Genomic DNA, 12212 nt, shown 5'->3' with positions numbered 1-12212 from the left:
AAAGCTAGCAGTTGTTTCTTCCAGAAACCATGCATGACAGAATGGAAGCATCCCGTAACTTCTTGAAAACTTAGGGGGTGAGAGGTGTACATCAAACTTACTATTGAACCTGTTACTGTCTCCTCTCCTCCCAACTACTACATCTCTTTTTTGGGGATTTGCATAGTATTTTATGACAGGACAGATGATTCACATGAGTCGAGTTCTTTCAGTTAAGTTCTAAGAATATAGTAAACACAACTCTCTTGGACCTCTCTTCCCCTTTGCATGTTGTTTACAGTTTTTTATCCCTGATATTTTGAGAGATGTGTTCAACACTTTTTTACTTATGGAGAGCTGAAAAGCTGTCAAGACTTGAAGCAAAGCAATATCTAGGGAAACCACTCTATAAATAATTAACCTTAATAACCAAATTCACAAAGTTTAAGAAATATCTTGGTGCTTTGATATTATTTATTTTGTAAGCGATGATTATCTGGTTTTTAATATGTGGTTTTAATGTAAATACAAATAAAAGGATCACTAATATTTAAAACTAGAAACCATTAATTTAGTACATTAGTATATTAAAAAGCAAACTGGGAAGGTAAGGATGATTTATTTGGCAAAATGAACAGACTCAGAGATTTGGTTTTAAAATAGGAAGTAAGTAAAAGTGAGGGTAAAGAGTTTTTAATTCGAGGTGCTCCCCCAAAACACTACACAGATGAAAAAGATGTCCTGCGACAAGAGACTTTAAGTGACACTAGAATATGAGTGAAACAGAATGACAGATGTTGTCTGTTTTGTACCAGGAGGAAATTACAGGTGGAGAATGTATTTGCATTAGTATGTTTAAACTTGAGCAGATTCTGAAATAATGAGTTTTAAAAGCTATTTCTTAACTAAATTGTTTAAAGAAAACATACTAGGTAGAATAAATTCTGAGTCTCTAATAAATTGCTAGTAGCTATTTACATTTATGGTAGATTAATTACTATTGTTTTTTGATGCTTAGTCCTATGTCTGTGTGGCCTTTTTCCCATTTGTAAAATCGTAGTGATAATACTACTAAATGAGGTTATTTTAGGCAGTTCTTCCTTGTATAGTTCCAAATGTATTAATTTTGGTTGCTGCTGCTGTTGCTAAGTCGCTTCATTTGTGTCCGAATCTTTCCAACCCCATAGACAGCAGCCCACCAGGCTCCCCCGTCCCTGGGATTCTCCAGGCAAGAACACTGGAGTGGGTTGCCTTTCCTTCTAATGCATGAAAATGAAAAGTGAAAGTGAAGTCGCTCAGTTGTGTCCGACTCTTAGCGATCACATGGACTGTAGCCCACCAGGCTCCTCTGTCCATGGGATTTTCCAGGCAAGAGTACTGCAGTGGGGTGCCATTGCCTTCTTCTAATTTTGGTTGCTGTGGTTTAATTAAATAATGCCTGTCCCCAACACCACAGCTCAGATTGCTGTCACCACATTGTATTAAGTGTAATTGTATAAAGTACATGGAAAAGGCAATGGCACTCCACTGCAGTGTTCTTGCCTGGAGAATCCCAGGGACGGGGGAGCCTAGGGGACTGCCGTCTGTGCGGTCACACAGAGTCGGACACGACTGAAGCGACTTAGCAGCAGCAGTAGTATAAAGTACAAACAGGCTATAAATGGCCATGTGAATACCAACACACATCATGATTGTTGTGTAATCATGTCACTTTCAAAATCTTTTGGTGATGGTCACTGTATTTGCTATTCATTTCACACACAGATAGGAAATCATGTGGCTGTGTTATCACCTTGTATCTTGCTCATAAACCCATGTGATATTTTACAGAAGTGGATAAGCAAAAGGACATAGGTGAACGAAAATACAAGTGCAGCAAAGAAGTGAAAAAGAGTAACAGTGGACGGGGTGAAATTCAGATCAGACCTAAACGAGTCGTGGAGGAAATAGCTGACCCATAGGTCTGTTGGCACTGTTGGAGGAGCTCTAGATTTGAGCCAGAGGAACTTAGTGAAAGCTCCCTTAAAAACATAAGCAAGAAAAGAATCTTTAAAGTTTTGAGATGAATTTTTGAAGTTCATGGAATGATCGGTTTTTCCCCATTAACCACTTTGCATGGTTTCGACCTGCTTGTTTAATTTTACAATCTTGATCTTGCCCTGTCATGCAGAGTGAGGACTGACTGTATATAAAGTGCTTAGAACAGTCCCCGACACACAGTAAGTTCTTGAGAAACGTTTGCTATTGTGATTATTACTGATAGCACTGATTAGTTGTAAACATGATCTTAACAGAGGAGTGCGATGGCTAACTTCAACTGAGTGCCAAAAAATATGTACTGGGTATCTTGCCCATATTATTGTACGTTTTTTAAATTTTGCTTTTTATCTTTGTGACTGCTGCTGGGACTTGGTTCCTGGGCATAGGCTTTCTCTCGCTGCAGTGAGTGGGGCTCCTCTCTCCAGCTGCAGCACATGGGGCTTGTCACGGTGGTAGCCTCTTCCCGAGCTCTGGAGAAGCCTGGGCTCTTGGGCAGGCAGGCCAAGATGCCCTGTGGCCTGTGAGATCTTCCTAAAAACTACAGAACATCGTGGAAGGAAGTTAAAAAGGATCTAAATCAATGGAAGGGCATCTCATGTTCAGGGATCAGATGGGAATCTCCCCAAATTGATCAGATTCAGCACAATCTCTATCAGAATCACAACTGGCTTTTTTTTTTTTTTTTTTAGAAATTGACCAACTGATCAGATGTAAACACAAAGGGTACAGAATGCCCAGAGAATTGAAGAGTAGAGTTATAGGGCTCATTACTTGTGATTTCAAAACTTACTACCACAAAGCTACAGTAATCGGAATAATACGGTACTGACTTAAGGATGACATACAGGTCAGTGTAAGAGAATTGAGGGTAGAGAAACAGACCCTACATGTATGGTCAGCTGAGTTTCAGCAAGGGTGCCAAGGCAGTTTTCAGTGTGGAAAGAATGCGTGTATGCTGAGTCACTTCAGTTGTGTCTGACTCTTTGTGACCCCGTGGACTGTGGTTCTTCAGGCTCCTCTGTCCATGAGATTCTCCAGGCAGGAGCTGTAGAGTGGGTTGCCATACCCTCCTCCAGGGCATCTTCCTGACCCAGGGATTGAACCTGCGTCTCTTACATGTCCTGAATTAGCAGGTGGGTTCCTTACCACTAGCGGCACCTGGGAAGCCCGTGGAAAGAATCGTCTTCAACAAATGGTTCCGGGACAACTGGGTATCCACATGTGAAAAATGAAGTTGGATGCAGACCACACACCATCGCCCTCACCATAGTTAGAAATTAACTGAAAGTGGACCTATGACTCAAATGTAAGAGCTAAAACTATAAAACTCTTAGAAAAAAAACTTAGTGGTGAATCTTTATAACCTTGGGTTAGGCACTTTAGTTTCTTAAATATGATGCCAAAATCATAAGCAACAAAAGAATGAATAGGTAAATCAGACTTTATCAAAATTTAAAACCTTTGTGCTTCAAAGAACACCATGAAGAAAGTGAACAGCCAAGAAAGTGGGGATAAAATATAAGTCATATGACTCGTAAGTGATTTTTATCTGTATCAGTGAAATGATGGATGCCCCAGTTAAAAACAGGGCAATAGATTTGACTAGACATTTCTCCAGGGGAGATATTCAAATACAAATAAGCACACGTAAAGATACTCAGCATCATTAGTCATCAGGGAAATGTAAATCATCACTTCAGTAAGAACCTGCTTCACACCTGCCTAGTTGACTGTAGTCAAAAAGACAGATTGTAACAAGTGTTGATGAAAATGTGGAGAGATTAGAACCTTCATCCATTTCTTTTGGGAATGTGAAATGGTACAACCCTTTCAGAAGACAGTTCTGTCAGTTCCTTGAAAAGTTAAACATAGAGTTACTATCTGACCTAGCCAGGAACACAGAATAATGTCCAAAACTGGCTTGAAACTTCAGCATTCAGAAAATGAAGATCATGGCATCCAGTCCCATCACTTCCTGGCAAATAGATGGGGAAACAGTGACAGACTTTATTTTCTTGGGCTCTAAAATCACTGCAGATGGTGACTGCAGCCGTGAAATTAAGACACTTGCTCCTTGGAAGGAGAGCTGTGACAAACCTAGGCAGCCTATTAAAAAGCAGAGACATCACATTGCCCACAAAGGTCTGTATGGTCAAAGCTGTGGTTTTTCCAGTAGTCATGTATGGATGTGAGAGATAGACTGTAAAGAAGGCTGAGCACTGAAGAATTGATGCTTTCAAATTGTGGTGCTGGAGAAGACTCTTGAGAGTCCCTTGAACAGCAAGAATATGAAACCACTTATTCCTAAAGAAATCAACCCTGAATATTCATTGGAAGAACTGATGCTGCAGCTCCAATCCTTTGGCCACCTGATGCAAAGAGCTGACTCATCGGAAAAGACCCTGATGCTGGGAAAGAGTGAAGGCAGGAGAAGGGGACGACAGGGGATGAGATGGTTGGATGGCATCACCGACTCAATGGACATGAATTTGAGTAAGCTCCGGGAGTTGGTGATGGACAGGGAAGCCTGGTGTGCTGCGGTCCATGGGGTCGCAAGAAGTTGGCCGTGACTGAACAGCAGCAGTAACGACTGGAGTAAGCAGTACACTGAAAGCGCGTTAGTGCTGGTGAGGGGCTCGGGAAGGGTGGGAGTGGGACGTGACCTCTAATGGGCGCAGTTTCTTTTTGGGGTGATGAAGATGATTAGACAGTGATGATGTCTGCACAACCTGTAAATATACAAACCCCACAGAATTACATACTTTAAAACGGTAAACTTTATAACAGTGAAGTGAACTCAGTACAGTGGATACTGTGTGTCTATCATTCAGTCAAGAAACAGAGCATCATTATGACCGTTTACATCAGTGCTCTTTCCCCGCATGAGCCATATGGTCAGTCCCTCATTTTGTTCAGAATTCTGCACACATTTTACCTCTTCAGATAGACCGTCCCTGAATGTCCCATCCAAAATAGCAGCCTTTGCTTGTCACTCCGTATCCCTCTTCAGTGCAGTCCAGCCGCTCAGTCGTGTCCGACTCTTTGCGACCCCATGAATCGCAGCACGCCAGGCCTCCCTGTCCATCACCAACTCCAGAGTTCACTCAGACTCACGCCCATCGAGTCCATGATGCCATCCAGCCATTCATCCTCTGTCGTCCCCTTCTCCTCCTGCCCCCAGTCCCTACCCGCATCAGGGTCTTTTCCAATGAGTCAACTCTTCGCATGAGGTGGCCAAAGTACTGGAGTTTCAGCTTTAGCATCATTCCTTCCAAAGAAATCCCAGGGCTGATCTCCTTCAGAATGGATCGGTTGGATCTCCTTGCAGTCCAAGGGACTCTCAAGAGTCCTCTCCAACACCACAGTTCAAAAGCATCAGTTCTTTGGCGCTCAGCTTTCTTCACAGTCCAGCTCTCACATCCATACATGACCACAGGAAAAACCATAGCCTTGACTAGACAGACCTTAGTTGGCAAAGTAATGTCTCTGCTTTTGAATATGCTATCTAGGTTGGTCATAACTTTTCTTCCAAGGAGTAAGCGTCTTTTAATTTCATGGCTGCAGTCACCATCTGCAGTGATTTTGGAGCCCAAAAAAACAAAGTCTGCCACTGTTTCCACTGTTTCCCCATCTATTTCCCATGAAGTGATGTATTCCTCTTACCCTGCCTTAAAAAATTAAACTTACTACTTACTGAAGTTTATGCTTGAACTGTGGGTTGGGTGTCCACCCTACCTACAGTCAAATTTTTATATAACTTTTCCTTTGGTTCTCTGTATCCACAGTTCAGCCTCTGAGGAGTCAACCACCTTGGATCTTGTAGTACTGCAGTACAAGCATATTTATTGAAAAAAAAAATGCATATAAGGGGACACAGTTCAAGCCTGTGCTTTTCAAGGGTCTCCTGTGTTTTCCAGTAGTGCATTGTCCCTGAGATGTTTAGCTACTGTCAGTCCCCCCCTTCCATCACGCCTCAGGTGCGTCTGCTGGACAGAGGGGTCCGTTTCCTGCAGCGCTCCCTGTGTAGCGTCCAGAGCAGTGGCTGTCGTGAACTTGGTGCTCAGTAGATGCTGATTGAATGAATAAATAAATCCTCTATATTTCAGAGTTCAAGAAGTACTTTTTCTTTTCCTGTTCGGTTCTCCTGGACTTAGCCCCTATTCCAAATTCCTCTGATATGTCTTTACTTTGGCACCAAGTTCAACTTTTATATTAATGTTTGTATATCTTGTCTCTCCCTTATGTTATCTTTTTCTTTGCCCAGCAAGTCTAACATAGTAAGAATAAGCAGATACTCGATGAATTTTAAAGTGAGCTTGTTGCTGTAGCAGCTCTGTTGGTTGGTTTGGGGATGTGCTGGGTCTTTGCCACTGCGCAGCCGTTTGTCTCGTTGTGGCGCATGGCCTTGTCACTGCGGTGGCTTCTCTCGTTGTGCAGCGCAGGCTCCGGGGCCTGCAGACGTCAGTGGTCGTGGCTCCCAGGCTTGAGTGCACAGGCTCAGTAGCTGGCACATGGGTCTAGTTGCTCTGCAGCAAGTGGGATCTTCCCAAATCAGCGGTCAAGCCTATGTCTTCTGTGTTGGCAGGCGGATTCCTTACGTTGAACCACCAGAGAAGCCTGCAGCTTCTTAAATCTATATGATGTTGTCCCTTAGTTTATTTAACAAATTCATTTACTTATTTGTCCAACAAGTATTTATTGAATATGTTAGTGATAATCACTATGAGAAAACTAAAGCTGGATAATCAGAAAAGAAGTTCCTGTGTGAAGGTTGCTGGAGTTTCAGATTATAGCTGTACATTGTATGTGGTGGAATAGGGCCTTAAGGAAGAATTTCAAAGACATCTTTTCGTGTATCACTAACTTATCGTTGTTATGAAGAACCAACAGGGTCCAGTCATAGACTATGAAACTCGGGTAATTCCTCATATCCAGGCCAGAGGCAAGAAAGAACTTTTAGTTGGAAATCTGTGTTTCATGGCTTTCTCTCTTTTCTTTTACTGTCAGACTGAATGTCAAATATTGTATATATTACAGTTACAAGCTAAATTGCTGTTAGGTTGGCAAATATCAGTAGTTAAAAAAAATCTAAATCACAAGAAATTTTCTTTCCCTCACACTGATTGAAGCCCTGTTCCTAGCTAACCTGCAAATCAAAGGGAAACTTAATATTGCAAGTGAATGATTTATGTTAAACATCACTGAAGGCTCATCAAGATGGTATTAAACATCAGTGAGCTTTTTAATATTAGACATGACTTTTTAGTCATCTTAATTCTTGAACTGATTTTCCGTATGTATCAGAAGATTCAGAATTTGACATTGAATTTTAATGTCTGATGCTTAAGTCTAAACTAGTGAAAGTATTTTGTATTTGGTATACGCTGTATCTCTTACAGCAAACCTTGCTTGGTTTGCTGCAGATGTACATCATCTGGCACCGCCATGACCGCAGAAGGGAATACTACATAGTAGAGAGAAAACTAGCCCACCCTGTGATTAACAGGACATACTTATGCTGGACTGCTGTGTGATGGGAGATGTTTTACAAGATTTTCTCTTTTATTCATATGTTGCTAAGGATTTGAAGCGTTCATTACCAGCTGGACTTGGTCTCTCAGAAACGCAAATCACATCTCATGGCTTTGACAGTACCAAAGAAGGGGTTATTGAAGCAGGAGCATTTCAAGGTAAGGAACCCATTATTTTTAAAGATGAGTAGGGTAGAACATGGGAGAAGGTCACCAAATGCTACCTTTATTAGAGTTAAGAACTTTGATTTCATGATAAAACACTGATTATAAACATAATTTTTTTCTTTGATTTAGGAATTGTTTTAATAGTTGATTTTATATAAACAGATCAGTGTGTATAATAATTTCACTGAATACTACTTGAAAATTGGTTTTGAAATACTGAGATAAAAACTCAAAAATTATATCAAGAATGCAGATTTAAATTATTTTAGTGGTAACCACAAAATTTATGTCAATATTGATTTGTATAAATACATATTTCTTATTTCAAAGCAATTAGAAAATGAAACTTTTATTTTTCTCACTATATATGCTGTGTCAGAGGTCTCCCAAGAGCACCCTCCAGTAAAGTAATTTTCAAAGAGGACTAACAGGACTCAGTGTATAGTCATAATTCAGACTGTGGTTGTAGCAGAGGTGTGCCAAGCACAGTCGACAAACGCAAAGGGCACCTGTGGTGAAGACTGGGGTCCTTTCCCAGCCCAGTCACAAAGGACAGGCTTAACTCTCCCAGCAGAGCTGTGGCAACAAATGTGAAATGTTGCTACCCAAGGAAGGTAAATTAGTGCCTAGGGTTCTTATTGGAGATTGGTCACATAGGCACCCTCTGCCTAGCATGCGCCAGACTCCAGACTCCCAGAAGGAAAGCATAAACCACACTGTGTGTATAAACAGTTTAGGCATAGTGAGCAAGTCTTACAAAATTCCGGGAATGGCAAGAATCACTCTGAAATTAAAGTTCTCAGATGCCAGTTGAGGGCCAATCTTTTGTAAACTGGTCTTTTCAACGGTAAATAGTTAGACCTCGTATGTTAGCTCTTTTCTGCATACATCCCATGTATGTGTCTTTTTTTCTTTTTTAATATAAAGAAAAATACTTCCTTTTTAAATACTCTTGCCTATAATACCCTTTTTAGGTATTTTTTTTCATTTTTACACAAGTGAAAGAAAGTAAAATCATGTGGATGTAAAAATGATTGTTTTCTTGACAGAGCTCTAGTTAAAGTAGCAATAGTTGGATGTTCAGTGAGGTATTTTAATACTGCATTAAGTTCAGTTCAGTTGTTCAGTTGTGTCCAACTCTGCAACCCCATGGACTGTAGCACGCCAGGCCTCCCTGTTCATCACTGACTCCTGGAGCTTGCCCAGACTCAGGTCTGTCAAGTCGGTGATGCCATCCAACCAGCTCATCCTCTGTCGTCTCCTTCTCCTCCTGCCTTCAATCTTTCCCAGCATCAGGGTCTTTTCCAATGAGTCAGTTCTTTGCATCAGGTGGCCAAAGTATTGGAGCTTCAGCATCAGTCCTTCCAATGAATATTCAGGGTTGATTTCCTTTAGGATGGACTGGTTGGATCTCCTTGCAGTCCAAGGGACTCTCAAGAGTCTTCTCCAGTGCTTTTTTTTCTCCAGTTCAAAAGCATCAATTCTTCAGTGCTCAGCTTTCTTTATAGTCCAACTCTCACATCCATACACGACTACTGGAAAAACCAGAGCTTTGACTATACAGACCTAGTGTCGTAGCATTTCTTCCAAGGATCTTTCTTCCAAGCATCTTTTAATACTGTGTTAAATTTCACAAGTTGAGAGAAATATCTCCATGCCTTTGTACTCCTTAGCCCTCTTGCAGTATTCTATATTTTATTACACTAATGGCCGATATCTTAGGGAGAAACAACTTATATTTTAAAATATATTCCTTGCTAAATGGATCCTAGAAATAGGCATTTAGCATAACCCAGTATACTATCTTCTACAAAATGAGTGGGCTCTCTACTGACATGGTTTTTTTCACCCTTCATTCTTATGTTCACAAAAATAAAGATATTGAAAAGCAACACGTGCATCAGTATCTCAGTAGTCATTGCATAGCATTGTGGTGGTGTTCTCTAGGCTTTGAATAACTTTGAATAACTTGAATAACTTTGAATTGGGGAAGGTTGACCGATTGCCTAAGATTATGAACCTTTGAAGACACAAGGCACACTTTGTGTGACAACATTTTCCAACCAGTCACCAATTTCCAAATTTAAATGTCAACATAGAATTAAAAAAAAAAAAGACTTTTACAATTAAGATGTTTGAAGGTTTTCAGTGAAATTATTTAGCTGACATTTGGTTTTATCCTTTCCCCCTTAAACAGAATAGTATATACAATAATCGAAGTCAGCTGGCATTGTAACCTGTTGTACGTGAACATGAGAATGCCAGTCAGTTTCACTTGCTTATAGATCCATTGTCGTCCCTCAGATTGGAATAAAAATATGCTTTTTGGTGATGGCAGTAATTTGTGTCTTTCTGAATTGGCCTTATAAAGCACTTTTTAACAAGCTGCATAGTTAGTCAGTATTTAGAGAGAGCCATCCTGTCACACTCAGATTTGTTAAGCGTTTACTGGGAAGTTGTAGTTAAGTGTCCTTGTTTTGAGGCATGAACATGATTTTCTCATGTTTAAAATTTAGAATATGTTCTTATTGTTGTTCAGTTGCCAAGGTGTGTCCAGCTCTTTGCAACCCCCATAAACTGCAGCACGCCAGCCTTCCCTGTCCTCCACTATCTCCTGGAGCTTGCTCAAACTCACGTCCATTGAGTCAGTGATACCATCTAACCATCTCATCCTCTGTTGCCCCCTTCTCTTTCTGCCCTCAATCTTTCGCAGCATCAGGGTCTTTTCCTCTGAGTTGGCTGTTCACATCAGGTGGCCAAAGTATTGGAGCTTCAGTTTCAGAATCAGCCCTTCCAGTGAATATTCAGGGTTGATTTTCTTTAGGATTACCTGATTTGGTCCCCTTGCTGTGCAAGGGACTCTCAAGAGTTTTCCAGCACAATTCAAAAGCAACAATTCTTCAGCGCTCAGCCTTCTTTATGTCCAGCTCGCACATCTATACATGACCACTGGGAAAACCATAGCTTTGACTATATGGACCTTTGTTGGCAAAGTGATGTGTCCGCTTTTTTGAATTTTGAGTTTTAAGCCAGGTTTTTCACTCCCTTCTTTTACCCTCATCAAGAGGCTCTTGAGTTCCTCTTCACTTTCTGTCATTAGAGTCGTATCATCTGCATATCTGAGGTTGTTGATATTTCTCCTCACAGTCTTGATTCCAGCTTGTGATTCATTCCAGTCTGGCATTTAACATAATGTACTCTGCATATAAGTTAAATAATCAGGGTGACACTATACAGCCTTGTCATACTTCCTACCCAATTTTAAACCAGTTCATTTTTCCATGTAAGGTTCTAACTGTTGCTTCTTGTCCTGCATGCAGGTTTCTCAGGAGACAGGTAAGGTGGTCTGGTATTCCCATCTGTTTAAGAATTTTCCACAGTTTGTTGTGATCCACACTGTCAAAGACTTCTAGCATAGTCAGTGAAAGAGAAATCGTTGTTTTTCTGAAATTCCCTTGCTTTCTCTATGATCCAGTGGATGTTGGTAATTTGGCTTCCGGTTCCTCTGCCTTTTCTAAATCCAGCTTTTACATCCGGAAGTTCCAATTCACATACTGTTAAAGTCTAGCTTGAAGGATTTTGAGCATTACCTTGCTAGCATGTGAAATAAGTGCAACTGTGTGGTAGTTTGAACATTGTTTTGTATTGCCCTTCTTTGGGGTTGGAATGAACTTTTCCGGTCCTGTGGCCGCTGCTGAGTTTTGCAAATCTGCGCATATTGAGTGGAGCACTTTAACAGCATCATCTTTTAGGACTTGAAATAGCTCAGCTGGAATTCCATCACCTCCACTAATTTTGTTCCTAGTAATGCTTCCTAGGGCTTCCCTGGTGGCTCAGAGGGTAAAGCATCTGCCTCTAATACGAGAGACCTGGGTTCGATCCCTGGGTAGGGAAGATCCCCTGGAGAAGGAAATGGCAACCCACTCCAGTATTCTTGCCTGGAGAATCCCATGGACGGAGGAGCCTGGTGGGCTACAGTCCATGGGGTCGCACAGAGTCGGGCACAACTGAGCGACTAAAAAGCCTAGAAAGCCTAAAGCCTAATGCTTCCTAAGGCCCACTTGACCTCACACTTCAGGATGTCTAGTTCTAGGTGAGTGTCCACACCATCGTGATTGTTCAGGATATGATAGTTCTGCGTATTCTTGCCACTTCTTAGTCTCATCAGCTTCTGTTAGATCCATACTGTTTGTGTCCTTTCTGTCCTTTGTTGAGCCCATCTTTGCATGAAATATTCCCTTGGTATCTGATTTTCTTGACGAGATCTCTAGTCTTTCCCATTCTGTTGTTTTCCTCTATTTCTTTGCATTGATCACTGAGGAAGGCTTTCTTATGCCTTCTTGGTATTCTCTGGAACTCTGCATTCAGTTGGGTATCCCCAAGAAAACGAAACACAAGAAGATAAAAGTGGTTGTCTGAGAAAGCCTTAAGAATACCTTAGAAAAGAAGAGAAGTGAAAGGCAGAATAGAAAGGGAAATATATACCCAACCAAA

The 12212-nt window shown here is 41.1% G+C and overlaps 1 protein-coding gene across 49 annotated transcripts in view; it reads left to right on the top strand.

Moving 5' to 3' along the window:
- Positions 1-12212, top strand: part of ARFIP1 (ADP ribosylation factor interacting protein 1) — a 137799-nt gene that overhangs the window by 62079 nt on the left and 63508 nt on the right. For all 49 annotated transcript variants that reach the window (XM_060400966.1, XM_060400955.1, XM_060400963.1 and 46 more), the window contains one exon: positions 7601-7709. In XM_060400966.1, coding sequence (XP_060256949.1) covers positions 7601-7709 — 109 coding nt within the window. The remainder of the gene's footprint in view (positions 1-7600; positions 7710-12212) is intronic.

The sequence above is a fragment of the Ovis aries genome, chromosome 17, assembly GCF_016772045.2.
Source record: "Ovis aries strain OAR_USU_Benz2616 breed Rambouillet chromosome 17, ARS-UI_Ramb_v3.0, whole genome shotgun sequence".
NCBI classification, from domain to species: Eukaryota; Metazoa; Chordata; class Mammalia; order Artiodactyla; family Bovidae; genus Ovis; species Ovis aries.
The sequence above is the reverse complement of the archived record's forward strand: the minus strand, read 5'-3'. Positions and strand labels throughout refer to the sequence as shown.